The sequence below is a fragment of the Sus scrofa genome, chromosome 6 (genome assembly GCF_054392235.1).
Source record: "Sus scrofa isolate SSC_HxYL_T2T_F1_AM1 chromosome 6, Sscrofa_HxYL_maternal_Yorkshire_Landrace_v2.0, whole genome shotgun sequence".
Classification (NCBI taxonomy): domain Eukaryota; kingdom Metazoa; phylum Chordata; class Mammalia; order Artiodactyla; family Suidae; genus Sus; species Sus scrofa.
This window is the reverse complement of record NC_139388.1, coordinates 21228803-21254905: the sequence shown is the minus strand read 5'-3', so window position 1 is coordinate 21254905 and position 26103 is coordinate 21228803. Positions and strand designations below refer to the sequence as shown.

General features: G+C 52.4%; 3 protein-coding genes across 29 annotated transcripts in view; 2 read left to right on the top strand and 1 right to left on the bottom strand.

The window, feature by feature from the left end:
- Positions 1 to 26103, top strand: part of CNGB1 (cyclic nucleotide gated channel subunit beta 1) — a 139955-nt gene that overhangs the window by 15721 nt on the left and 98131 nt on the right. The window contains exon 3 of the mRNA XM_084959766.1: positions 9385 to 9537. The gene's annotated coding sequence lies outside the window, so the exon portion shown is untranslated. The remainder of the gene's footprint in view (positions 1 to 9384; positions 9538 to 26103) is intronic.
- The window catches only part of ZNF319 (zinc finger protein 319), a 49678-nt gene that overhangs the window by 19572 nt on the left and 4003 nt on the right, over positions 1 to 26103 (top strand). For 4 of the 14 annotated variants that reach the window (XM_084959816.1, XM_084959808.1, XM_084959812.1 and 1 more), the window contains exon 1: positions 23971 to 24286. The gene's annotated coding sequence lies outside the window, so the exon portion shown is untranslated. Of the gene's footprint in view, positions 1 to 9384; positions 9538 to 23970; positions 24287 to 24400; positions 24646 to 25938; positions 26070 to 26103 lie in introns of those variants that run through there. The other 10 variants (XM_084959810.1, XM_084959809.1, XM_021093943.2 and 7 more) reach the window with 5 other exon arrangements.
- On the bottom strand, positions 1268 to 23277 carry USB1 (U6 snRNA biogenesis phosphodiesterase 1). 14 transcript variants are annotated; one of them, XR_014804865.1, is made up of 7 exons: positions 23093 to 23277; positions 22089 to 22255; positions 18757 to 18940; positions 8717 to 13082; positions 6008 to 6113; positions 3350 to 3433; positions 1268 to 2316 (listed from the first exon to the last, which is right to left on the bottom strand). XR_014804865.1 is itself a non-coding variant. In XM_084958230.1 (7 exons), exons 2-7 carry the CDS (start codon positions 22198 to 22200, stop codon positions 2217 to 2219), a joined length of 684 nt encoding a protein of 227 aa, XP_084814356.1. In that variant the 5' UTR covers positions 22201 to 22255; positions 22834 to 23277; the 3' UTR covers positions 1268 to 2216.

Below are 26103 nucleotides of genomic sequence, written 5' to 3'. Positions count from 1 at the left end.
CTGCCGCCCGGCCCGCCTGCCCCCCGCCGCCCCTCTCGGTGAATCTCCAGCTTCCTTCCTCTATCACCACCTTCCATTCTCCCTTGAAGAGCCGGTTATTGATCTTGGCCCATTTCTCAAAGTGGCTGCGCTCGCTCTAATTCCATCCGCGCCACATCCTCCCCCAGGGGACCGGCCGGTCAGTGGGCCTGGTTTGTTAATGGTGGTGCCACATGGTCCAGGGCTCCCCTCCCGGATGGACCAAGTGCCCAAGAGGGAGGCTCCCTCCGCATCCCTGAAGAGGAAGATCAGGTGGTCTGTGTCCCCACAAGCTGCCTTGTTGGAGGACGGCCTCCATCCTCAAGTTGGAACCTGCAGGAAGCCAGTGGCATGGCTCGCACCTCTCAGTCGGCGAAGTGCAAAGCCGGGGATGGGGATTCTTCTCTGCACTCCTTCCGTCCCCCCATTGTGAGCATCCAGGGGCTGGAGGAGTCTGATTCACCCCAAGTGCCCAGGTCAGGGGCTGGCACAGGGCAGGTGTCAGTAAGTCCTGGCTGCACATCGGATTTGCTAGGAAGGATGCTCGCTCCCTCTCCAGTGTGACCTCAAAAGCCGGAAGAACCGACCAGCCAGTCCTAGTTGAATCAGCAGCTTGATGCGGAGGAGTCGGGGAAGAAGGCACAGAATGTGAATTTCTGGGTCTTTCAGCACAGTGGTTGGGAGCTTTCGTCAGGAAGCACAGAGACGCAGGAGGCAGAGTGGGAGCCAGAGCCCCACTTTCCCACACCTTTCCCTGGCGAGGTGGGGGTGCGGGTGGGGCAGGGGAGAGCAGGCCTGACCAGGAGCCGGAGGCAGGCTGCAAAGGGCAGCATGGAAGTTAGAGGCTTTACCTGATTTCTTATGTGAGCCCAGGCAAGTCACTGAACCTGCTCTTCTGGAAAAGCAGAATAACTGTTCCTACCCAGTTTACTTTCCAGGGGGTTCTGGGGAGGAGAAGATGAGAGGGTCCTGGAGAGGGTTACAGCAGGATTGGGTCTAACTGTCTGTGCTTACACCAGCCCCTGCCACGTGCCCAGGTGGTGTGTGCAGCCCTCTGGCGAGCAGTCCTGGCAGGCTGGGTGACACCCTGTGCTGAGACATCATTAAGGCCCCTCATGGCCACCTCTGAAATTGTAACAGAGACTTCCGAGAGTCCCTCCAAAGCCTGAGGCAGGCTGGAGAAGGTGGGCGCAGAGCAAAGTCAACTTTGCACCTAGCTGAACAGAAGCAGTCCAAGTCCAAAACAAAATTCAAAATAAACGTTGCAATTTTTATTTCTTAACATAATTAAAAACTACAACATAAAAGTATGTCTTCTTCGACTGGTCCTTTGCTCTGGTGAGGGCTTGAAGCAAAACAGAAACCCCGTGTCCCCCACCTCGCACCCTGTGTCTCCTTGGACAGCCTGCAGGCCACAGCAGGCAGCTAGACGCAGCAGAAAGAGAACTCCACCTGGCGAAGACACCTCTGCCTCCACAGCTGATGGGAGCCAGAGGTCACGAAGCGTTGGAGGCCTGGCTTAAAGCCACCAGCCAGGCCAAGATGAAACATCTGCTCAAGTCTCCCCAGGCACCTGGCTGGGAGCGAGTGGGAGGAAGGAATGGAGAAAACTGATGCTAAACCACAAATTAGCACCCTGGGCCTTGGCCCTGAAATGGCCTCTGCTGGCATTGGAGGGGGTGAGACGAAAGTAAATAAATAAAAGCGACACTGGGTGATAGGCCCTGCGGAAGTACCCGATGTCAGGCTTGAGCAGAGATGAGCCAGGGCGTGATGGCTTAAAAAATCCTGGTCTGGGCCCGATGGCATCAAAAGGCAAACTGCCCAAGGGGGTGTGGGGGAGGGGCAATTTGTTGGAGGAACCACACGGGGATTCTGGCTGAGTATGGGTGGGCTCACCACGTGGCCCCCATTTTTTGTTTTGTTTTGTTTGCTTAACAACTGCAGACTTAGAGCTAGGAAGCCCAGGCTGCCCTCTACCGGTGATTTCTGGGAATGACCGAAATGCAGCAGCAACCTGACAAGTAACCCGAGAGTGCCAGGAGAGCACCAGCTACCAGGAGGAGCAGGAGCAGCCCCACCTCCAGCCAAGCCTCCCAGCAGGGGGGCTGGCGGCACCCCTGTCGATCTGAGTAGGTTCCTCCATCTCTGCCTGGCTGCAGAGGAGCCCAGGACCATGAGGACCTCCGATGCTCACTTCAAAGGCATCGAGAAGAATTTGTTCCCAGACTTGCAGCGGATCTGCTCTGCGTGCATACGCAGCAGCATCTCGGAGTCTTCAAACGCATCCACGATTTCCTGAAACCAGGAGCCAGGAGAGGACAGTCACATTAAGGGGAATCGGGGACTCAGAGGGCACTGCAAACAAAGCCAGCCGACGGGAATCCTTCAGAGCTTGGGCACCGCTCGGGAGGCCGAGGCCCACGCAGGCTCCAGGCTCTCCGGGTCTCCTTGTCTAATCAGCTCAGAAATCTTGTGGGGTGGGTCCTATCATCCCAACTTCACAGGTGAGGAAATGGACGCTCACAGCCCCAGATCGGAGTCAATAAAACCAGGCTGGAGCCCGAGACCGGAGCTCCTTGTCACCCCCAGGGATGAGCAGGGATGGCTACTTGATGATGGCCTGTGGGCCGTATCTGGCCTGCACATGTTTGGTTTGGCTTGCAAAACTGTTTTCTTAGAAAATGCTTATTGGTTGCCAACATTTGAAAATAGGGGGATTACACATTAAAAAAAAGATCTAGATTTCTGGCTTCTCTTGAAAAATAGAAGAGCTTGTGACATGAGGTCCACATTCCTGCACGGCAAGTCCCCACCGTGTCCCCCACCAGAGGTGAGTAGTAGCTCCCCGAGGGCACTCTCTTCCTTATCACGATGTGAGAAAGGCTGTGAGGGCAGATGTGCCTCACTCCCAGCATGCTTCTCTCACTGCCAGCGCCTGCCGGGCCCTGTGGGCACCCAAGCCTCTGACCTCTGGGTGAGGGGCAAGGACCTCAGAGGAGGCCTGCAGCATCCTCTCAGATCATGTTGTAGGGTGGGGCTTCTCAAATTTTATTGTGCAGACAAATTCTGGTTTCTTAGGTCTGGGGTGGGGCTAGAGAGCGAGCATTACAATCGGCTGCCAGGTGCTGCCTGCTGCTGGTCTGGGTGTACACTCTGAGCTGCAGGTCACACCCTGGGTCTCTGGCCATGGCAGTTATTTCCCAGGGATCCAGGTTGGTGTGCTTAACCCCCAGGGCCCGTCAGCGCCCCACCCACCTCGCCCCCGCCACCTTCTGCAGCATCACCTCTGGGGTTTAGCCCCTTCTGTGCTCCGGCACTGGGGATTCACCTGTAGTTCCTGCAGGCACCGCCCTTCCAGCTGGAGACGTGCATCACCCACACACCAGGCGAGACTGACGTGGAACGAGGGGTCCTGCAGAGGAACAGCAAGCAGGGAGGCAGACCGTCACCTGGTTGCCATGACCCGTCCAGCTATGACAGCAGTTCTGTGACAGAGCTGTCACGATATCCCGGCCAGAGCCCCGGGAGGCCCATGGGAGACCAGCTCCTCCGTGTGGATCCCAAGCACCTGCCATAGATAGAAAACTACCCTGGGTGGGTCCTTTCTATGGACTGAATTATGTCCCCCCACAGTCGTGTTGGAGTCTTAACCCCAAATGTGACGGTACTTGGAGAAGGGGCCTTTGGGAGGTAATTAGGCGTAGATGAGGTCATGAAGGGGGGCCCTCGAGATGGGATTTGTGCCCTTATGAGAGGGCAAAGTGCTTCCTGGCTCCTTCCATCATGGGAGGACACGGTGAGAAGGTGGCCATCTACAAGCTGGGGACAGAGCCCTCACCAGAAAATGGCCATGAAGGCACCTTGGTCTTGGACTTCTAGGCTCCAGAAGTTGTGAGAAAATATATTTCTATTGCTTAAGTCATCCAGTCTAGGGTATTTGGTTCTGGCAGCCTGAGCTGACTGAGACAGTCCTGCTGTCACAGGCTCTCCTTTGGATATCACAGAGAGTCATTAAATCTGGGGCACGAACCCTCCTGCACTGTTGGTGGGAATGCAAGCTGGTACAACCACTATGGAATCAGTATGGAGATACCTTAGAAATCTATACATAGAACTACCATGACTCAGCAGTCCCACTCTTGGGTGTATATCCAGACAAAACTTTCCTTAAAAAAAGACACATGCACCCGCATGTTCATTGCAGCTTTAGTCACAATAGCCAAGACATGGAAACAACCCAAATGTCCATTGACAGATGATTGGATTAGGAAGATGTGGTATATATACACAATGGAATACTACTCAGCCATAAAAAGAACAAAAAATGCCATTTGCAGCAACAAGGATGGAACTAGAGACTCTCATCCTGAGGGAAGTAAGTCAGAAAGAGAAAGACAAATACCATATGATACCACTTATATCTGGAATCTAACATAATGCACAAATGAACCTTTCTACAGAAAAGAAAATCATGGACTTGCAGAATAGACTTGTGGTTGTCAAGGGGGTGGGGGAAGGGGAGGGAGTGGGGTGATTGGGGAGCTTGGGGTTAATAGATACAAACTATTGCCTTTGGAATGGATTAGCAATGAGATTCTGCTGTGTAGCACTGGGAACTATGTCTCGTCACTTATGATGGAGCATGATAATGTGCAAAAACAGAATGTGTATGTGTAACTGGGTCACCATGCTGTACAGTAGAAAAAAACTGTATTGGGGAAATAACTATTAAAAAATAATAATAGGAGTTCCTGTCGTGGCGCAGTGGTTAACGAATCCGACTAGGAACCATGAGGTTGCGGGTTCAGTCCCTGCCCTTGCTCAGTGGGTTAACGATCCGGCGTTGCCGTGAGCTGTGGTGAAGGTTGCAGACCTGGCTCGGATCCCGCGTTGCTGTGGCTCTGGCGTAGGCCGGTGGCTACAGCTCCGATTCAACCCCTAGCCTGGGAACCTCCATATGCCGCGGGAGCGGCCCAAGAAATAGCAACAACAACAACAACAAAAAACAAAACAAAACAAAAAAGACAAAAAATAATAATAATAATAATAAAATTAGTTCAACAAAAAAATCTGGGGCATGGAAGAGGACACAGGCTCTGATTATTTTTTGGTCTAAAACATTCCAATAAATGGCATACTTTTTTTTTTTTTTTGTCTTTTGTCTTTTGTTGTTGTTGTTGTTTTGGCTATTTCTTGGGCCGCTCCCGCGGCATATGGAGGTTCCCAGGCTAGGGGTTGAATCGGAGCTGTAGCCACCGGCCTACGCCAGAGCCACAGCAACGCAGGATCCGAGCCAGGTCTGCAACCTTCACCACAGCTCACGGCAACGCCGGATCGTTAACCCACTGAGCAAGGGCAGGGACCGAACCCGCAACCTCATGGTTCCTAGTCGGATTCGTTAACCACTGCGCCACGACGGGAACTCCTGGCATACTTTTAAGATGAAATGAACAAAACCTAAAATGCCTAAAATTATGCTAAAACTATAAATTATCTCCATTCAAAATCATACTTCTATATCTCAGCATGATTTTGAAAGAATACCTCAAGTAAAACCTATGGCTCTTTGAAGCCTTTCACCTTGGAGTTCAAGCTCCCCTGGAGGGCACGGGGCAAGGCGCAGGAAGGTATATGAAGAGACAGCTCTACCTGGGATGCCAATGTCACTAAAAATACTGGGAAAAACTACTTCATAAAATTATAAAAATAAACATGGATATATCATAGAGTAGAAGGCATAAATCTCATGCATATTGAAGACAGAAGATTTCTAAGAAATGCTGGACTTTGGGTGGCCTGCATCTGACCACACCTCAGACCCTCAGCTCCCCAGGGGTGTGTGTCCTCTGAGGACTGGCCAAAGGGACACTCCCCACGGGGATGTCCCGTGGGGCTCTTTGGTTTGCCTCTAACAGGGGTTTCTTTAAGGCTGGTTTACTGCCCATTAGAGATGCATCAATAGAGGAGAAAAGACGCTGCTGCTTACCTGGTAGAAGGTGGTGAGGTCAAACTCCTCCATGACCTTGTCTACTTCTGAAACCAGATCTAGGAACTGGGCGTGCCCTGAGGTGACCTCGAGCCCAACAAAGGTCCTAGGGGGAGGCAGAGGTGGAAACAACTTGGGCATGAGATGCAGCCTCTGGGAAGAGAGAGCATTTGCAGGGGGAGGCGGGCAGAGGATGTGACAGACAGAAAGCCACGGGTTCAGTTCCCTTTTCTGCTCTGAGCTGGCTCTTCCCCCCTCCCTCAACTCTTCCCCTCTCCCCCCCCCCCCACAGGGTCTAGGAGGCCTTGCAGGACTGTCCTCATCCTCCGCTGGCCAGTCCAAACCCCCACTCCCTGTGCCCAGGCTGCCGTCATCCCTCCCCTGCTGGACCTCTCTCCGGTGCCTGGCTCTCTGGCGCTGGCTCCCTCCCATCAACACCCTCTCATCTTCACAAACCCAGCCTCGAACCCACACCTGTAGGCAGCCCCACCCCATTCTCCTTGTTCCCATGACTTGTCTCCCTCTACTGTCTCTCATGCCTCCCCCCATCTTCTGCCCACCTCATGGGAACTGCTCCCGCCAGAGCTGCCAGCCACCCACGAGGTACTGAACTTGGCAGACACCTCTCTGTCGTCACCCTGGCCGCTGGGCGGGATCAGACACACGTGACTCCTCCCTCCTTGAAACCCTTTTTTCTCTTGGCTTCCAAGATACCCTCCACAACACAGTCCCGGTGTGACCCCACCTCTGGCCTTCTGTTCAGTCTCTGTGCCCCGCCCCCCACTTTTGGTTGCACCTGCAGCATATGGAAGTTCTCAGGTCAGGGATCGAACCTGCGCCACAGAAGCAACCTGAGCTGCTGCAGTGACCAGGCTGGATCCTTACCCTGCTGCACCACAAGGGAACTCTGCGGCCGCCCTCTCTTCCTTCCAACCTCTAAGTGGTCCAGGCTGCAGAGCCCAATCCTCAGCCCTGTTGCCAGCTCCATCTGCACCCTCAGCAGGCTGATCCCACCTGGCCCTGCTTTCAGTATCACAGAGACCCATGGCTCTGGAATTTCTCTCTGGTTGGCACCTCTCCTGTTGACCCGACTGGGTATGAGCATGTCTACCTGGGGTGTCAGAGGTGGCAAAACCCAACAGGCACAAAGCGGAACTGCGTTTCCTCCCACAGGTGTTTCCCAACATAGAAAACGGGGCTGTCTACTTAACCCGGTGGTTCAAACGCGGGAGTCTACGTTGATCCTTCCCTCTACTTTGCAGAGATCCACCCACTGGTAGTTCCAGCTCATTCCCCCAGTGTACTGGGAATGTGTCTGCTTCTTGACTCTCCTAAGCCAGGCCACCACTGGCCCCTCCCCTGGGCGGCAACACTGGTCTCCTCTCTGCTCCTCGGGCATCCAGCCTCTCTCCTGTACATCTTTTCTCCACTGTAGCCACAGACAGACACGATTGGGCCAGAGTGACATTTCCAAACATAAAATGGGCCATGTCTCGCCTCTGCTCGAATCCCTCCAATGGCATCCGTGACACTGAAAATCCAAACTCCCTACCTGGACCTTGAAGGCCCTGCAGGAGCTACCCCTGCCCGACTCATCTTCGCCTGCTCTCCCACGTGCTCCCTGGGTTCTGCTTCACTGGCTTTCTCAAGCACGCCAGGCTCTTTCCCCTCACGGTCACCGCCGAGGCTGTGTCCTCTGCTCAGAGGCTCTTGCGGCAGCTCTTCCCAAGGCTGATGCCTTCCAATCCTCAGGTCACCGGCAAAGGCCACCTTCCTAGGGCCCTCTAGGCCCACCTGCTCCAGGCTGCCTATCTTATCACACCATAGTTTTAAAGTCTCTTTTCTAACAAGCTTGTTAGAATGAATGAATGAACCCTTCTCTCAGAGGCGCTGAGAGCAGAAAGCAGCTCAGGAAGTGGATCCGACAGGGAGGCTTGCTTTGAAGCCTTGATAATAACAGTTTCTTCTTATGTTCATCTCATACTTGAATGCATTTTTAAAACTTGGTTCACTTGATGGAGTTCCTGTCGTGGCTCAGTGGTTAACAAATCTGACTAGGAACCATGAGGTTGTGGGTTTGATCCCTGGCCTTGCTCAGTGGGTCAAGGATCTGGTGTTGCTGTGAGCTGTGGTGTAGGTGTCAGCTGTGGCTCGGATCCCGCGTTGCTGTGGCTGTGGCGTAGGCCAGTGGCTACAGCTCCGAATAGACTCCTAGCCTGGGAACCTCCATATTCCAAGGGAGCGGCCCTAGAAAGGGCAAAAAGACCACCCCCCCAGAAAAATAATAATAAGATAAAATAAAATAAATAAATAAAAATAAAAAACTTGGTTCACTTGAGCCTCACAACTGCCCAAGGATGGATGCTTCAGGGCAGGCACGTGACAGCTTGGAAATGGAAGGTCACAGAGGTTGAAGGATGAGCTCAGTGTTAAACTGGAGACGGAGCTGGGCAGGCGCCCAGGTTTTCTTTGTGTCTCAGGATTTTCCCACTAAACCAGGATGTTGTTTTCTACCTCTGCTCCTCCTCCTGTGCTCCCTGGGTTATTTTTCTTAATGAAAGGTTCAGATTTGGGAACAGCTGCCTTTGTAGTCATAGAGCTGGTTAAAATACAAACAAACAGAAAACTGGGACGGACAAGGCCCCCTCAAGTCTTTGCTCCAAAGAATCCTCTGCTGGAAACAACTGAGGGAAGAGATGGGAGACCCACCTGGTTTTCTCTTGATTGGTGTAAATCTTAACCTGGTCGGCAGTGAAGCAGAATCTGAAATTCAGAAGAAGGCAGTTCAGGAAGAATAATTTAAAAAAAAAAAAATCAGAGAAAATAGTTCATATTATAAAAACAGCACTTTTGGAGTTCCCATTAAGTCTCAGTGGAAACAAATCTGACTAGTATCCACGAGGATGTGGGTTCGATCCCTGGCCTCACTCAGTGGGTTAAGGATCTGGGTGTTGCCGTGAGCTGTGGTGTAGGTTGCAGACGCGGCTTGGAGCTGGCATTGCTGTGGCTGTGGCATAGGCCGGCGGCTATAGCTCCGATTCGACCCCTAGCCTGGGAACCTCCATATGCTGTGGGTGTGGCCCTAAAAAAACACACAAAGCAAAAAACAAAACCCCAGCACTTGGAAAATGTAGTTAACTCATTTCATACTTGGTATTGTCACTCTAGGTGGTAAACTGAACCCTAAAATATTAGAGCTGGACAAAACCTTAAAAATCACCCGGTTCAGGTGATACATCTCAGATGCTAGTAAATTTTTTACTTCCTTAAGTGCTGTTGATTCTAATAAGCAGTTTGAGACGATCTCAGCTTTGCTACTGAGAAAGTCATCAGCTAGGTGATAATGGATGACTTAAGGGCCAGTTTTTTCCTTGCAGGTTAAAAAAACAAAAAGACAATCCAACCTGGTCTAAGCAACAAGAACACTGCCGTGTGCCTGGGCTGGGCTGGGACGCTCACACAACTCCGAGGCGCTGTAACGACGCCCATTTTTCAGCCATGGAAACTGAAGCGTGGTGAGGCTGCATTTGGTGAGTCACAGTCTGAACTTCCCCCTGCCTGATTCCAGAGCCCTTGCTCTCACCGGTCATGGGGTGGGTGAGGGGTCTCTGTCGGTATGAGAATGGGGCAGAAATACCCCTCTGATCCGTTACACCGGGACCATCAGATTCAGCCAGGTAGGTGCTCTGACTCTGGCTGGCTGTGCCTGTGTTCTCTGGTGCACCAGGCGATCTCAGAGGGACAGACTGGCTTCCTGTCCTTCCTGGACCAACTTGACAAATCCCATCAAAGGAAACGCTCATTTGACAGGTGCTAGGCCAAGGTCTCACCCCTGTCTGGGGGAGCACAACACCCGGGTTTGGATCTCACCACTGGTCTGAGGGCACAGATTCAGTTAACTTTTGGCTCCCCCGTCAGCCTTTGGCCTCCGATGCATCCCTTCCAGGGAAGACAAGGGCTGAGAGGATGGGCAGGGGCTTGGTTAACAGTAGAGCACCTGGCAGTTGTCCTGGGGTGGACCTGGAGTCGGCACCCAACTGTGATGGTGATTTTATGCGTTGACTTGACTGGACTAAGGGATGCTGACAGCTGGTAAAATACTGTTTCTGAGGTGTCTGTGAGGGTGCTTCTGGAAAGATTAGCATTTGAATAGATGAACTGAGTGGAGCAAACGGTCCTCCCCAGTGTGGTGGAGCATCATCCAGCCTGTTCCAGAACAGAACAGAAGGGCAAGTGCATGCTCTCCCTGCTGGAGCTGCGACATCTGTCTTCTGCCCTTGGACATCGGTGCTCCTAGTTCATGCTTTTAGGCTCATAGCGGGACCTACACGTCAGTCACCCCCCACCGCCAGCGTGCTGAATGACACCTTTCCTGGTCTGCCTGAGGGCAGACTATGGGACCCAATCTTGGTAACTGCACCAGCCGATACCCGATTCCTACAATTTCCTCATCTCTCTCTCTCTCTCTCCTATTGGTTCTGTTTCTCTGGAGAACCCTAATGCAGGTTTTGGCACTGAAAACGGTTCTAGAAGAACAGAATTTGAGGGATGAGTTTTCTGAATTGGTTTGGGGGTTTCTGGAATTTGCTCTCCAATCTGACCAATTTAAAGACACCAACAACTTGCTGTCTCCAGTAGTGAAGAGGACACTGCTGGCCCCCGCATGAACTGTCACAGGGATGTGAACATACCTGCTCAGCAACCATTTATTAGGAGCAAGGAGCTAAGAGACCCTATATGATACTTTCAAACATTTTCAGAAAGCTAAGGAATATTATGACATTGGCCGGTTGCTCCTAACGTTGCTGGACAAAAGCAAAATAAAAAGATGCACTCAGGGAGCTGAATTTCCAACTCAAGCATAAAGGACCTAAGTGTTTCTGGGTGTGCCCTACAGGAGAACCTGATCCCCGCAGCTGCAGGGCTGAAATTGCTGAGAGTCAATGTCAGAACCTTCTCTGGTCCCTGGCCCAATTAGAGCACAAGTTGAACCCCTTGGCCACACAGGATGTTACAGTTAAAGTGAAGGCACTGATAGGGAAAGGATGGGACCTTGATGAAGCTGGGGGCAGTGAGCCCTTAAATCCTGAAGAGTCTTCTTTGCCAGTGGGAGGGTCCCCTCCCCAGTAGTGTTAGGGACCTTCCCCTCCATCTGAGGCGATCGCCTGAGGAAATGCATTGCCTGCACTGCCTGAGGAGATGGTACCGTCCACTCCTCCTGAGGCGGATGCCAAGAAAATGCTGAGTCCCCTCCGGATCCACTCCCATCACCCCTCTCTGCTTCTAGCCCTATAATTAGACCCACATCCCAGCAGGCCCCTAAGGGTGAGGTACCATGTGTGACCCACATGGCCGAAATGTACTGCACTCCAGAAGTACCTGAGTCTCCTACTTTATACGAGCAGAAATCCAGGGAAGCTGTGTGGAAATGGATATTAAAGGTGTGGGGGAGGAGTTCCTGTCATGGCGCAGTGGTTAACGAATCCGACTGGGAGCTATGAGGTTGCGGGTTCGATCCCTGGCCTTGCTCAGTGGGTTGGGCATCCGGTGTTGCCGTGGGCTGTGGTGTGGATCCGCAGACGTGGCTTGGATCCCGCGTTGCTGTGGCTCTGGCGTAGGCCAGTGGCTACAGCTCCGATTCGACCCCTAGCCTGGGAACCTCCATATGCTGCAGGTAGCGGCCCTAGAAAAGGAGAAAAAAAAAAAAATGTTTTGGGGAAATGGTGGAAGGATCAAGACGGATCAAGCGGAATTTACTGGTAGAGGCCTGCTAAGCAGAGCCCCCGCATGTAATGCTGCAGCTTGGGAGTTAGGAAGGGGTCTGCTTGTTTGGTTAGATGGCTGAGACATGAGCCAAAAGATGGCCCCCGATGAGTGAGCTGGAAACACCGGATCTGCAAGGTGCGCACAGCTACTGGAATGGACAGTAGTCAAAGCAGCAATCCGCGCCTAGCCAGACTTGTGCAGACCTAGGGTGCTGGCTGTTCCTAGGGAACAGGGAAGTAGGTAGGAAGCCTACTAAATTCTCCCTCATCTGGATAAGCAGAAAAGTTCTAGGCCAGGTGAAGCACAGTCTAATGTGAATCATAAAGGCAGAGGGTCATGGCCCCTGAATTCCCAGGCTGAGTCAGTTCATAGACCAGAGGCCCTTCAGTGAGGTGGGGTCCCCTTGGGGAAGGAGCCTGGTGAGTTGTTAAAAACATATGCTGTTGGTCTCTCTCCCAGCCTACCCTAGAGGGACCTATGGCTTCTGACCAGGGTAACTGTGCGTTAGGGAAAAGGGAATAACCAGACACTGGCTCTGAACTGACACAGATTCCAAAAATGTGGCCCAAGATGTCACTGGGGCTTATCGCTCAGAGTAGGGGCTTATGGAGGTCTGGTGAGCAATGGAGGTGACGCTCAGGTCCATCTCACAGTGCGCCCAGTGGGGCCCCAAACCCATCCTGTGGTTACGTCTGCAGTTCCAGAACGTATAATTGGAAGAGACATACTTGGCAACTGGCAGAATTCCCACATTGATTCTTGCCTGTGGAGTGAGGGCTATTATAATGGGAAAGGCCAAGTGGAAACTATTAGAGCTGCCTCTACCGAGGAAAATGGTAAATCAAAGGCAATACCGCATCCCTGGAGGGACCGCAGAGATCAGGGCCACCATCAAGGGCCTGACAATGCAGGGGTGGTGCTTCCCGCATCTCCATTCAGCTCCCACTCTGTCTGCGCAGAAGAGAGGTGGAGCTTGGGGAGTGACAGCGGACGGTCACCCGCTTACCCAAGTGGTGACTCCAACTGCAGCTGCTGTTCCAGATGTGGTTTCATTACTTAAGCACACTAACACGTCCCCTGGTTCCTGGGCTGCAGCTACGGACCTGACAAATACGTTTTCCTCCATCCCGCTCCCTAATGCCCAGAAGCAGTTCGCTTTCAGACCAGCGGTGCACCTTCTCGGACCTTCCTCAGGGGCATGTCCTCTCTCCAGCCCTTTGTGCTAATTTATTGTGGCGGTGTGATCACCTTTCCCCTCCGCCAGATGTCACACTGGTCCAGCCCATTGACGCCATTATGCTGACCGGACCTAGGGAGCAGGAAGGGGCAACTGTTAGACTTACTGCTAAGACACCTGCACGTCACAGGGTGGGAAGTAAATCCAACTAAAATTCTGGGGTCTTCTTCCTCAGTGAAATGGTTGGGGTACCAGTGATGTATGTCAATATCCCCTTTGAGATGAAGGATAAAGTATTTTAAAAATAAGGTATGTACTGAGAGCTTCTATGCCTGGCTGACTGCATCTCTCACAAGCGTCCTATCTTAATAATAAATCTGTTTCTTGCCTTAAAAAAAATAAGGTATGTACTTTTTTCTTGCCTTAAAAAAAATAAGGTATGTACTTTTTTCTTTTTTTAAAAAAATGCCATTATACACTTAATAGACTACAGTAAGAATATAACTTTTTTAATGCATTGGGAAACCAGAAGCTCTGTGTGACTCACTTTATTTTATTTTATTCTGGAACAGAACCCAGAAGATCTGTATATGTATTGAGTCAGCATCCACGTATGGTGCTGCTTCTCCCCCAGCCAGGAATCAAGGGGTAGAGATGGGAGTGGTACTGTTTACCACTACCCTAGGGAACCACTGGCCAAATTTTTGTTTCCTGTTCCTGCAATTTCATGCTCTCGTAGCCCTGAGGTCTCAGTTCCAGAGGGAGGAGTGTTTCCACCAGGAGCCATAGTGGTTCCGCTGAACTGGAAGTCAGGACTTGCCGCCTTGCCACTTTGGGCTCCTTGTACCTTTGAATCCACAGACAGAAGAGTTACAGAGTTGGCTGGGGTCACTGGCCCTCACTCCCAAGGGGAAACTGGTCTACTAGTCCACAGTGGAGATAAAGAAGAGGCTGTGTGGGATATAGCAGATCCATTAGGGCATCGTTTATTTTTATTTTTCTAGGGCCTCTCCCACGGTATATGGAGGTTCCCAGGCTAGGGGTCAAATCGGAGCTGTAGCTGCCAGCCTGCGCCAGAGCCACAGCAATGCGGGATCCGAGCCACGTCAGCGACCTGCACCACAGCTCATGGCAACACCAGATCGTTAACCCACTGAGCAAGGCCAGAGATCGAACCCACAACCTCATGGTTCCTAGCCGGATTCGTTAACCACTGAGCCACGACGGGAACTCCTGGGCATCTTTTAGTATCACCATGCCCAGTGATTTCAATGGAAAACCACAACAGCCCAATCCAGGCAGGATTAGTAGAGGCTCAGACCCTTCAGGAATGAAGGTTTGGGTCACTCCCCCAGCTGAGGTGCTTGCTGAAGGCAAAGGGAATAAAGACGGAGCCCGGGAGGAGAGGGTGGTGTAAATACCAGCCACGACCACGTGATGGCTTATGGACACGAGGACTGTATTCCTCCTTGTCGTGAATACATCTGTGAGTGAATATACAGGCACACCTGGGGACATTGGAGTTTGGATCCAGAAGGCCTCAATAAAGTGAACACTGCAATAGAATCACACAATTTGTTTCCTTCCTAGCACATATAAAAGTTAGGTTTACACTATACTGTAATCTATTAAGTGAGCAAAAGCATTAAAAAAAAAAGTAAAGACCTTATTTTTTAAATTTTTTTCCCCACTATTTAGGGCCATACTCGCAGCACATGGAGGTTCCCAGGCTAGGGGTCAAATCAGAGCTACAGCTGTCGGCCTATGCCACAGCCACAGCAATGCCAGATCTGAGCCACGTCTGCGACCTACACCAGACCTCACGGCAACGCTGGATCCTTAACCCACGGAATGAGGCCAGGGATCGAACCTGCAACCTCATGGTTACTAGTCAGATTCATTTCCGCTACGCCACAACGGGAATGCCCATACCTTATTTTAAAAATATTTTCTTGCTAAAAAATGCTAACCATCATTTGAGCCTTCAGTGACTCCTAATCTCTTTGCTGGTGGGGGGGTCTTCCCTGATGCAGATGGCGAATGACAGGTCAAGGTGGTGCCTGCTGAAGATTAGGGTGGTGGTGGCAGTTTCTTCAAATAAGACAAGAATAAGGCAAACAATGAAGTCTGCCGCATCGATTGACTCTTCCTTTCGTGAACAATTACTCTGGGGCATGTAATGCAATGTGGTTTGATAACGTTTTACCCATAGTAGAACTTGTTTCAAAATCCTCTCAAACTCTGCTACCGCTTTATCAACCAAGTTTATGTAATATTCTAAATCCTTTCTTGTCATTTCAACCGTCTTCACAGCATCTCACCAGGAGTAGATCCCATCTCAAGAAACCTCTTTCTCTGCTCAGCCATGAGAAGTCATTCCTCATCCGTTAGCAATACAGTCACATGTTCAGGCACCGCGTTCTCTTGCTGCTTCCAGCACATCTGCAGTTACTTCCTCCACTGAGGTCCTGAACTTTTCAAAGTCCACTGTGAAGGTTGGAATCAACCTCTTCCATACTCCTGTGTATGTTCATATTTTGACCTCTTCCCATGAATCACAAGTGTTTTTAATGGTATCTAGAGTGGTGAATGCTTTCCAGAAGGTTTTCAGTTGATCTGCCCAGATCCATCAGAGGAATCACTGTGTTTGGCAGCCAGAGCCGAACAAAATGTAGTTCTTAAATAATAACACTCCAAAGTTGAAGTTACTCCTTGACCCATGGGCTCAAGGACATTGTTTTAGCAGCTTGAAAAAAATACGGATCTCGTACTTCCCCATCAGAGCTCTTGGGTGACTGGATACATTGACAATGAGCAGTGATATTCTGAAAGGATTCTTTTTTTTTCTGAGCAGTAGGTCTCAACAGTGGGCTTAAAATACTCAGTACACCATGTCGTCAACAGATGTGCTGTCTGTCCTCTAGGCTTTGCTGTTCCAGTTATAGAGCACAGGCGGAGTTATGATTCTAAAGGGCCCCAGAGCAAATGAGCATTGGCTTTAACTTAAAGTTATCAGCTGTATTAGCTTCTAATGAGAGAGTCGGCAGGACTCAATAACCAGGGAAATGCGGGCTGGGTTAGGTGGCGAGATGAGTGTTAGTCCTGGATCTCCAGCTGAATTGGAGCTTTGAAACTGTGAAGCCAGGCATTGACTCCTTCTCTCTAGCTATGAACATCCTAGATGGCTCTTCTAATAGAAGGCTGTTTTGTCGACAATGAAGATGGGTGGTTTAGCGTAGCCACATTCACTCGTGTTCTCAGCTGGATCGCCTGGATAATTTGCAGTAGCATTTACAGCAGCACTTGCTGCTTCACTTACCACTTTTATGTTAAAGAGATGGTTTCTTTCCTTAAACCTCATGAGCCAACCTCTGTTCGCTGCAAACTTTTCTTCTGCAGCGTCCTGACCTCTCAGCCTGCACAGAATTGAAGGGGGTAAGGGCCTTGCTCTGAATTAGGCTTTGGCTTAAGGGAATGGGGTAGCTGGTCATCTATCCAGCCCACCAAAACGTTCTCCACATTGGCAATAAGGCTGTAGAGACCTGTGATGCTTAATTTTATGTCTCGGCTTGACTGGGCTAAGGGATGCCCAGGGAGTTGGTAAAACATTATCTTGGGATTTGTCTGTGAGGGTGTTTTTGGAAAGATTAACGTTTGAACTGGCGAATCGAGTAGAGCAAACGGCCCTCCTCAGCGTGGGTGGGTGGACATCATCCAGGCTGTCGAGGGCCTGAACAGACCAAAAAGGCAGAGGTGTCCTCTTTGCTGGAGCTGAGATGTCTGTTTTTTTCCCCACCCTCAGACATTGGTGCCCCTGGTGCTTAGGCTCTGGGCTCATATCAGGACTTACACCTTCAGTCCCCCGATTTTCACGGCTTCGGAATTAAACTGAATTATATCACCGGCTTTCCTGGTCCAGAGAGTGGACTTCCTGGCTTCCCTAACTGCATAAGCCAATGCCTATAATAAATGTCCTCTAATGTATATCTATATAACTATTACTGGTTCTCTTTCTCTGGGGATCCCTGACGAATGCCCCCCTGGCACCCTTGCTCCTGGTGATCCTGTGGGAGGACTGCTCTCCCATTCTGTGCTGGGAGGGGGGTCAACCTGCCCCCACCCCGGGGCGTGGACTTGACCCAGACCTGGCCAGTCGGAGCACAGCATTCCCTCCGTCACAGCCACAGAACCAAAAAGGTACCAACTCTTAGGCTCAACCAGTCAAACCTGAAAAGGCCACCTGGCCTGGCTCCCTACGGGACACAGGCTAGGAAACCCCGCACCAGCAGGGCGGCAGGAGGGAGGGCTAGCTCAGCAGTCCCTGAGTGAGCGAGAGAACAAGCTACGTCCATGCCCCCCGGGGACCTAACTCTCTGGTCATGGCCCTTGGGCCAAGTTTCCAGGGGTCCTAGCAAGGGACTTGCCCAGGTAAAGAACACGGCGTGCGGAGAGCCTGAGCCGTGGCTCCCCACCAGGGCTTACGTCCTCGGTCTTCCCAGCCCAGACATGGTGTGCTGCTGTCATTTTCACCATCCGCCATGTGGCTGTGAACACAGCTGGCTTCCACCCCTGTCCAGGGAACAGCACCCCCTTCCGAGGAGGGGAAGGGCTTTGTGCCACGTGACGTCTCCTGGCCCCACGCACGAAACCAGTGCTGCCTCCAGACATTTTAGTCACACCAGCCTAAGCCACTTTTGGTTGGGTTTCTGGCATGTGTGATCAAAAGAGTCTTGACTAATATATGTGACTCAATAAAAAGGGAATTGGGGGCTGGATTAGGTGGAGAGATGAGTTTCAGTCCTGATTCTCTGGCTGACTGACTGAATTAGAGCAAATCTCCTCCCCCTCCGGCCCTGAGAAGAGTGAAATGAACTGGGCAGTCCTCCAGTGGCGCAGGGCAGTTTTATGGAATTCGTGGGCCTACTGCCTCCCGAACTGCGAGGGCGTGGCTTGGGCTAGAAGACCTGTTTTTATCTTTCTCGCACACTGGGAATCTATGTAACATCTCGTTTGAAGAAAGGACTCTGCAGATAAGACCAGGGTAAGAAAGTCACCGCCTGGATGGCTTCTTAGGCTCCCTCCAGAATCAACATTCAGAGGATCCGAGGTGGATTTCTCGGCTCCCTCTCTCCTGCTCAATCATTCAGCGAACATCTATTTGATGCCTACTGTGATCAAAGCCCCTGGAAAAAAGACACGGACTAATTCAGAGAGAAACCGCATTCCCGGGCTTGCAGGAACCTGGGCTCCCAGCGAGAGGTGGGACGTGGGGATGGCTGGATGCGGGGTTGAGAGGAGGGAGCACTGGGTGTAAACAGCCACAGGATGCCATGGTCCCTGCGACGACGGAAGGATTCTGGGGGAGATGCCAGCTGAGAGGGCCTCCGTGAAGGAGCGGGGCTTCAGTCTGGCCCAGTCTAGGAGGAAAGGCATTTCTGGTAGGAAGAAGAGGTATGAAATAGTTAAAGGAAAAACGGCCTAGGCTGGCAGATAAAACCAGAAGCGGGGTCGAGCTCTGATCCTTCTTCAGGTGTCATGCTGAGGGCACGCTTGACCTCATTCACTCTCACAGGTCCCCTCTGAGGCACACAGGTTAGGCTCAGAAGCTTCCAGAGCTTACGTGGCAGGCCCGAGGTCACACAGGATGGAGTGCAGGGCAGGGGCTCTGGGAGATGCTGGGTGTGCTGACCTTTGGGTCTGGCCTGCTTGAAGGGGTAATGTCGCCCACAGGCCCACCCCCAGGAGCTCAGGAGGAAGAAGAGCCATGGAGGGCGGGAGGTGAGAGAGGGAAGCGCTCAGCACTCACCTCTGGAAGGAGGCCACGCGGTCCTTCAGCACCTGCACGAAGGGGAGGATCCAGTGGTGGCGCAGAACCACACTCTGGGACAGGCTGAGGTGGAACGCCTCCATCCTTACCAGCCGGGGGACATATGTCTGGGCGTGGGGAAGCAGGACGTCAAGCAGGTCCAGGAACTCCTCCCTGGCTTCATCTGGGGGGTGGGGGGAGAATGGAGAGGGTGCACCATCCTCTTAGCCAGGGCACCATGGCTGGATGAAGAAGCCCAAAAGGCAGAGAAAGGCTTTTGCTATTCTGGGTTTTAGGCGAAAGTTACTTTGAGAGAAGCCTATGTCTATAATAATATTTTAATATGTATTTCTGTTTATAAAGTAACACACATATGCTCTTTGAAAAGAATTCAAGTAAAAAGAAAAGAAGAAGAAATTGGGAATTCCCATTGTGGCTCGGGGGGTTAGCAACCCGACTAGTATCCATGAGGATGTGGGTTCGATCCTTGGCCTCGCTCAGTGGGCTAAGGATCTGGTGTTGCTGTGAGCTGCTGCTGCAGGTGCAGCTGTGAAAGAAAGAAGAAGAAATACATAGTAGAGAAAGGAGGGGCCCCTGAAATCCCATCACCTACAGCAGTGGTCACCAAACTACTGCTATCACACGGCCATTAGTCAAACAAGCTGGTGCACACACCTGCAGTAAATGTGTGGGGGCTTTTTGTTTTCGTTTTTTTTAGGGCCACTCCTGCAGGATATGGAGGTTCCCAGGGTAGGGGGCAAACAGGAGCTACAGCGGCCGACTTATGCCACAGCAATGTGGGATCCAAGCTGTGTCTGCGACGAGCACCACAGCTCATGGCAATGCCAAATCCTTAACCCACTGAGCGAGGCCAGGGATCAAACCTGCATCCTCATGGATTCTGGTCAGGTTCATTACCGCTAAACCATGATGGGACCTCCTGTTATTTGTTTATAAATTATAAACCTGTGCTACAGTGCAAAATTATATGTTATAAAATGTACACTATGAAGAACAGAAATTTTTAAAGATGAGATGACGAAAAATACATTTGAAATTTTCCATACTTTTCTTTCTCAGGGATGACCTTGATCTCTCCCCTGGGCACGTGCAGCCCACTTTCAAGACCACTACCCTAGAGATAAAGACCATCAAACATGATGCTTCTTTCCCCAGCCTTTTCTCAGGGCATGTACTAATGTATATATACATATATATATATATATATTTTTTTTTTGCTTTTTAGGGCCCTACCTGCGGCATATGGAGGTTCCCAGGCTAGGGGTCCAATCAGAGCTACAGCCGCCGGCCTACACCACAGCCACAGCAACACAGGATCTGAGCCACGTCTGTGACCTACACCACAGCTCACGGCAATGCTGGATCCTTAACCCACTGATCGAACCTGCGACCTCATGGTTCCTAGTCAGATTCGTTTCTGCTGCGCCACGATGGGTACTCCCATAATGTACATATTTTGTTAGAAGATGAGGGCGTAGCAGTTCTTCCACTGGCTTTCTCCACATAACACTCCATGTTGGAAGTGCTCTCATTACAGATGTCAAGCTCATGAGTATAGTAACCATAGTAACCCATAATCAGAAACAGGGCATTTCTTTAATAATCAGACTTATGGGAGTTCCCGTCGTGGCGCAGTGGTTAACGAATCTGACTAGGAACCATGAGGTTGCGGGTTCGGTCCCTGCCCTCGCTCAGTGGGTTAATGATCCGGCATTGCTGTGAGCTGTGGTGTAGGTTGCAGACACGGCTCGGATCCTGCGCTGCTGTGGCTCTGGTGTAGGCCAGCGGCTACAGCTCCGATTGGACCCCTAGCCTGGGAACCTCCACATGCTGTGGGAGCGGCCCAAAAAATAGCAAAAAGACAAAAAAAAAAAAAAAAAAAAAATAAATAAATAAAATAAAATAAAGAAATAATAATAATCAGACTTATTTATTAGATATTTAGAGTCTCCTGATAGACATTTAGGATGTTCCTAATTGTTCATAAAGACAGAGAATGTGGGAGTTCCTGTTGTGGCTCAGTGGCTCATGAATCTGACTAGGAACCATGAGGTTGCAGGTTCGATCCCCGACCTTGCTCATTGGGTTAAGGATCCGGCGTTGCCGTGAGCTGTTGTGTAGGTGGCAGACATGGCTCGGATCCCGCGTTGCTGTGGCTCTGGCATAGGCCGGCAGCTACAGCTCTGATTCAACCCCTAGCCTGGGAACCTCCATGTGCCGCGGCTGCGGCCTTAGAAAAAGCAAAAAGACAAAAAGACAAAAAAAAAAAAAAAAAAAAAAGACAAAGAATGTGATAAGGACCACCACTGTATGTTCATAGATTTACTTATTTATTTTTTTACCTAACATGTGACCAGAGCTGCTTGGTTAATAGTCTGCTCACACCTAACAGATTACTCAAGGAGTTCCCCTTGTGGCTTGGTGGAAATAAACCTGACTGGTATCCATCAGGATGCAGGTTTGATCCCAGGCCTCGCTTGGCGGGTTGGGGATCTGGTGGTGCCTCAAGCTGCAGTATACATCACAGATGTGGCTTGGATTTGGCATTGCTGTGGCTGTGGCATAGGCTGGCAGCTGTAGCTCTGATCTGACCCCTAGCTTGGGGACTTCCATACAATGTGGGTGCGGCTGTGTAAAAAAAAAAAAAAGTTACTCGCCCAAACGCCCCGTGGAGTAGGTAGTATGGAAAAATCATTCCCATTCTGTGGATGGGGAAATAGAGGTCCCAAGAATTTATCTAACACAAACTAATAAGAGCTACCATCTTCTCTGTGTATTGTGCTAAGAACTTGACATAGATTATCTAAGTTAATCTTCACAAAAGTCCTAGACGATAGTAATTACTACTATCCCCATTTTAGAGACGAAGAAACTGAGGCCCTTAGAAGTCCAATAACTTACTAAAGAGCACCCATAGTGGGTAGTAGAGCGAGGTCAGACTCTGAAGCCTGGGCGTTTTCTGCCTGCCATTCACTCATTAGGGCTAGGGTGGGGTAAGACTCGAAGCCAGCACACCTACAGCCCTCTTAGAAGAACCAGCTACAGCTGCACTCTGACCTAGACCCTCCCTTGGTCTCACAAGCAGGGAGAACAGTATACATAGGGTTAGTAAAAATATTTTAGGCAACAAATTCCAAACTGAAACCAAGTTAACGGAAATATTCCCTAATTCTTGAAACTTGTTCTCTCTCTCTCTTGAGTTAATCTTTTTCCCACCACCAAAGTCAGGGGTTTCTGACTTCTTCCTCCAGGTGGGGGCCAGCTCCCTCCCATCAAGAGTGTCAGCTACCCACCTCTCCCGCATTACTTACAAGGTATGTAGACATGGGTGGCCCAGTTGCCCCGCTCGTGGGGGAATGTGCGCACCCGGCCCCCATGTTTTGCACTGTCATCTGCAGGCCCCTCCTCCGTGCCCGGGAACATGTGCAGCACGCTCTCGGGTACTGGCAACCTCTGGCTGGAAAGAGGGCTCTGGCCCCTGCAAGAGAAAAGAAAACAAGCACATTTAGCCTCCTGGCATTCTCTTCCTCTGTACACTCGATGAAAGTTGTAACCCCTTGGACCAGGTGACTCTGCTTGTCTATTTCTCACCAGGTGCTGTAAGCAGTTTCTAGATAACCACACCGCTCTTTCCCTAGTACTGTCTCATTGTGGGGGGCTCCCAACAACTCCAGGAGGCAGACCTCAGCAGGGAAACAACCCCAACAACCCCGCAGGCTGCAACATGTGGTTTAGAAGTCACAAGCCTTAACTGGACAAGCCTGAGTTGGAGTGGCTCTGTAGTCTTGGGCAAGTCAGGGGCCCTTTGGGGGCCTCAGTTTTCTCATCTCTAAAGCGTACTTCCACCGATAGGGCTGCTGTGAGATGAACCGACATTCGTTTTGTAAAGTACTCAACAAACAGCAGGCCTGGCAACTATGAATGGAAGCTCCACAAAGTAGAAGACTTCGATGGTGTCGCTCACTGCGGAGTCCCCAGTCCAGAGCCTGGCACAGAGAGGATCTCAATGAATATTTAATGGATGAATGAAAACACTCTCCAAAAAAGGAAACTGACCAAGTGTGGTACAGTGATGCGCGCCAGGAGACAGTGGACCAGCGGCAGAGACTGGACCCGAACTCACATTTCCTGCCTCCTAACCTTGTCCGAGCCAGGCGGGGGTACTCTGGGGCTTTGTCCAGGGCTGTCCTCTGGATCCTCCTTCCCCGCACTGCCCCTTTTTCTTCCCTTTCGAGCAGCCCCGAACCCTATGGTCCGGCCCCGGAGCTCCGGGAGCTATCTCATACTCTCCCCATAAGACTTCCTCGCTCCTCACCGACTGCGGCCTCTAGCCCCCGGCTGGGCCCGGGTCCCGGCCTTGGCCTCGGCCTCGGCCTCATCCTCGGAGCCACTGCTGCTGTAGCCCACCAGGGGCGCCGTACTCATGGGGCCCCCCTCCACGACAACACGGCGGGTCAGCCAGCAATCGCGCCGCACCCGGAATTCCGCTGCGCCGGAAGTGCTCTCCCGGGGGCGGGGCCCGGATTAGCACCGCCTCGGGGCGGGGTTTGGGGCGGGGCCCGGCAGCGAGGTAGCAAAAGACTACCCATCCAGACCACGCTGCTTGCCGGCTCGCCGCGCTCTGACAGCTACCTGGAACGTCCCGGAACTCCCACCCTCCGTGTGCCCATTTCACAGATCGCTCTGGGCCCTGACCTCTCTGCCCGTTGCTCTGTCTGCAGCAACTCTGGACCTCCCAGCAACGGATAGTCTCTGGGTCAGCGGTCAGCGCACTAGACCCAGTGGAGCTCCTTGCCCTTCGCGGTCTGGACGAGTCAGAGTCCCCGGGGCCCCTTCCCAAGTTGGCCCAAAATTAAGCTCCGGGGGACACCTCTTCAAAGAGCGAGCTGAGCAGTCAGAGGCCGGTCAGTTCCAGCAAATCAGAGGGTCTAGGAGGCCCCTCCTCTCAGGTTCAGGGGTCGGGCCAGGGGCTGGGCTCTGGGAGCCCCCACCCCTAACGCCGAGTAGGGTGGTAGGAAGCAGAGCGCCCTCCCTGGGTCAGCTGAGGCGTGCTGGCCAGACCGCAGGAGAGCGGCCCCGCGCGTCTGGCGGTCCGACCCGGCCCGGCCGCGGGGTCCCCGGCAGGGGGCGGTCTCGCTCCGCGCCTCCCGCTCCTCCCGCAGCCGCCACCGCCCCAGCTGCCGCTCCTCCCCCGGCCCCGCCTCCCTGGCCCCCGCGCCGCCCGCCTGTCCGCCGGTCTCTGCAAGGCCATCGGTCCGTCTGCCCGCCTGCCCTCCCAGCGCTCCTCCGCCCCAGCCCCGCTATCCCAGCTGCGCACGTCGCTTCCTCGGTTCCGGCCGCCGCTAGCCCGTTCCCCGCCCCCAGGCCGGCCGCCGCCGCTACGCGAGCCCGGGGATTGGCAGCGCGCGTAGGCCGCGCTACAGCGGATGGAGTCGGAATAAAGGGGCGGCCGAAAGAGCAGCCAGTCGCCACTCGCCCCGCGCCTGACCCCGCGGGCGGCCTGGAGCAGGTGAGCGGCGGGGCGCCCGGGACCGCGTCTGGGGGCCACTCCCGCGCCCGCCGCACCCCTTCCCCAGCCGGCCCGGCCGCCCCCCCACTCCCTCCGGCTCGACCCGGCGGCCTCCTGAGCTCCTGGGCGGCCCAGGCCGGCCTTGACGCGCAGCTGCCTCCCGGGCCCGGCCTGTTGCCCTGGGGCCTTCCTCGGGCCCAATCGCCCGCGGGGCGGGCGCTCGGCAGCAGCGGCCTGGCCATTCCTCACGAGGGGTGACAGGAGGCAGCCCAGCTGGGCTGGCGGGCAAGTGCTGGTGGGGAGGTGATCGGCTTTCATTCGGTTTCCCAGGGAAGAGGAAGGGCCGGGGTGCGGTGCAGGTGGGGACCGCCTCTTGCCTCCCTTACCCCAGTCTCTCATCCTCTTTGCTGAGTGATCAGAGGGGGCCTCCTGGCTGCACCTTCCTGGAGGGGGGCCGGGGTGGGCGGCAGAGCTGGAGGCTCAGGGCTAGGGACCCTCGATCTGGCAGCCATTCACGTCAGGAAATAAAAAAAAAGAACAGTTGGGCTGCCGCAGCCTGACCTAGACCTTGCTCACAGTAGCTCCACTTCCCTCTTTCCTGGGGAGGCTTCAGTACCTGCTCTCTCATGCAACCTGCTGCCTCCACCCAGAGCAGCGGTTCCTTCCTCCCCTCCTGAAAAGATGCTGAGGATGACAGCTTTTAGTCTGACTCTTATGTTTCTTTGGCAGCACAGTTAGAGGCCAGGCTGGCCTGTGAAGGCATCCCCTTCATTCTCTTTTCCTTGGGAGAAAACTTAGAAAGTTTTCACTGTTAGAAGCAGAGGAGCTGGGAACCTGAAAGTGGGTTGCATCTGATTCTGAAAGTTCCTCTCTCTCACTGTCATTACCTTATGCTGCCACAAAGTGGTGAGTTAGAGATTTGCCTGGACTGGTGGTCTTTACCTTCCATGGATTACCCAGGATGTAGAGAAGCATTCAGACCTGGAGCAAGGGGACAGGGTTGTTTCTGGAAAGGTGAGAGGGAGGAATGCTCCATTGTTAGCATTCTTGTTCCCACATTGCAGAGGCAAATGCCAAATTGCTTGCATTTTCCTGCAGGCCTTGACACCATCAGAGGCAGAGGATATAGGACTTTTTCTGGTGCTCTGGGAGAAGACTAGACTGGGGAACTTCAGCTATGTAGACATCGAGGCTGCGTGGGTCTGTGGATCTAACCCCCACCCTGCATTGGCTCAGGTCCCCGCAAAGCCGCCCCACCTGTTGTGTGAACAGAGAACAGGCACATGGTCAGTGGAGGCCTGAGGGATAGTTGAGAGGGGTGTGGGCCAGCCCCTCACAGGAGGAAGTTTCTGATGATCCTCAATTCCATGTAGTTGCTTTAGGGCCCTGACTGAAATCTGTTGCTGTAGGGCCCTCAGATCTGGGAGGACTGGTCTCCTAGACCCAGAGCCTATTCTTATGAGCTGTTGTGTCCTGGGTTGAGATTCAGAGCAGCAACAGGAAAGGACCTGGCAGGCCTTGGGGAGGCCTCAGCCAGAGCCTCGCTGCTTTGATCCATCTTAGGTATTGGGCTTCCAAGTTAGAAGGGTTTTTTTGGTTTTTTTTTTTTTTTTTTTCCGGAAAAAGTTAGGTTACTGAAATTCTTGTTTTAGACACCAGAGCCTTAACCGGTCAGTTTCCCCCTGCTTTCCTTGGAGCATGAGCAGAACTTGTGACGTCTTTGTATCATAGGCAGATCACCCGGACGCTCACCTGTGAGACAGCTAATTGAAGAGGCTTGGCAGTAAGCGGGGAGGCTGGGATGCCTGGGCCGGGAA

Coding starts and splice junctions, on each gene's coding strand:
- USB1 (XM_084958225.1), bottom strand. CDS start 23,202: ATGAGTACGGCGCCCCTGGTGGGCTACAGCAGCAGTGGCTCCGAGGAT. Junction 18,941..22,088: donor CACCCATGTCTACATACCTT/GTAAGTAATGCG, acceptor CCCACCCCCCAG/ATGAAGCCAGGGAGGAGTTC. Junction 6,114..8,716: donor ACCAATCAAGAGAAAACCAG/GTGGGTCTCCCA, acceptor GCCTCCCCCTAG/GACCTTTGTTGGGCTCGAGG.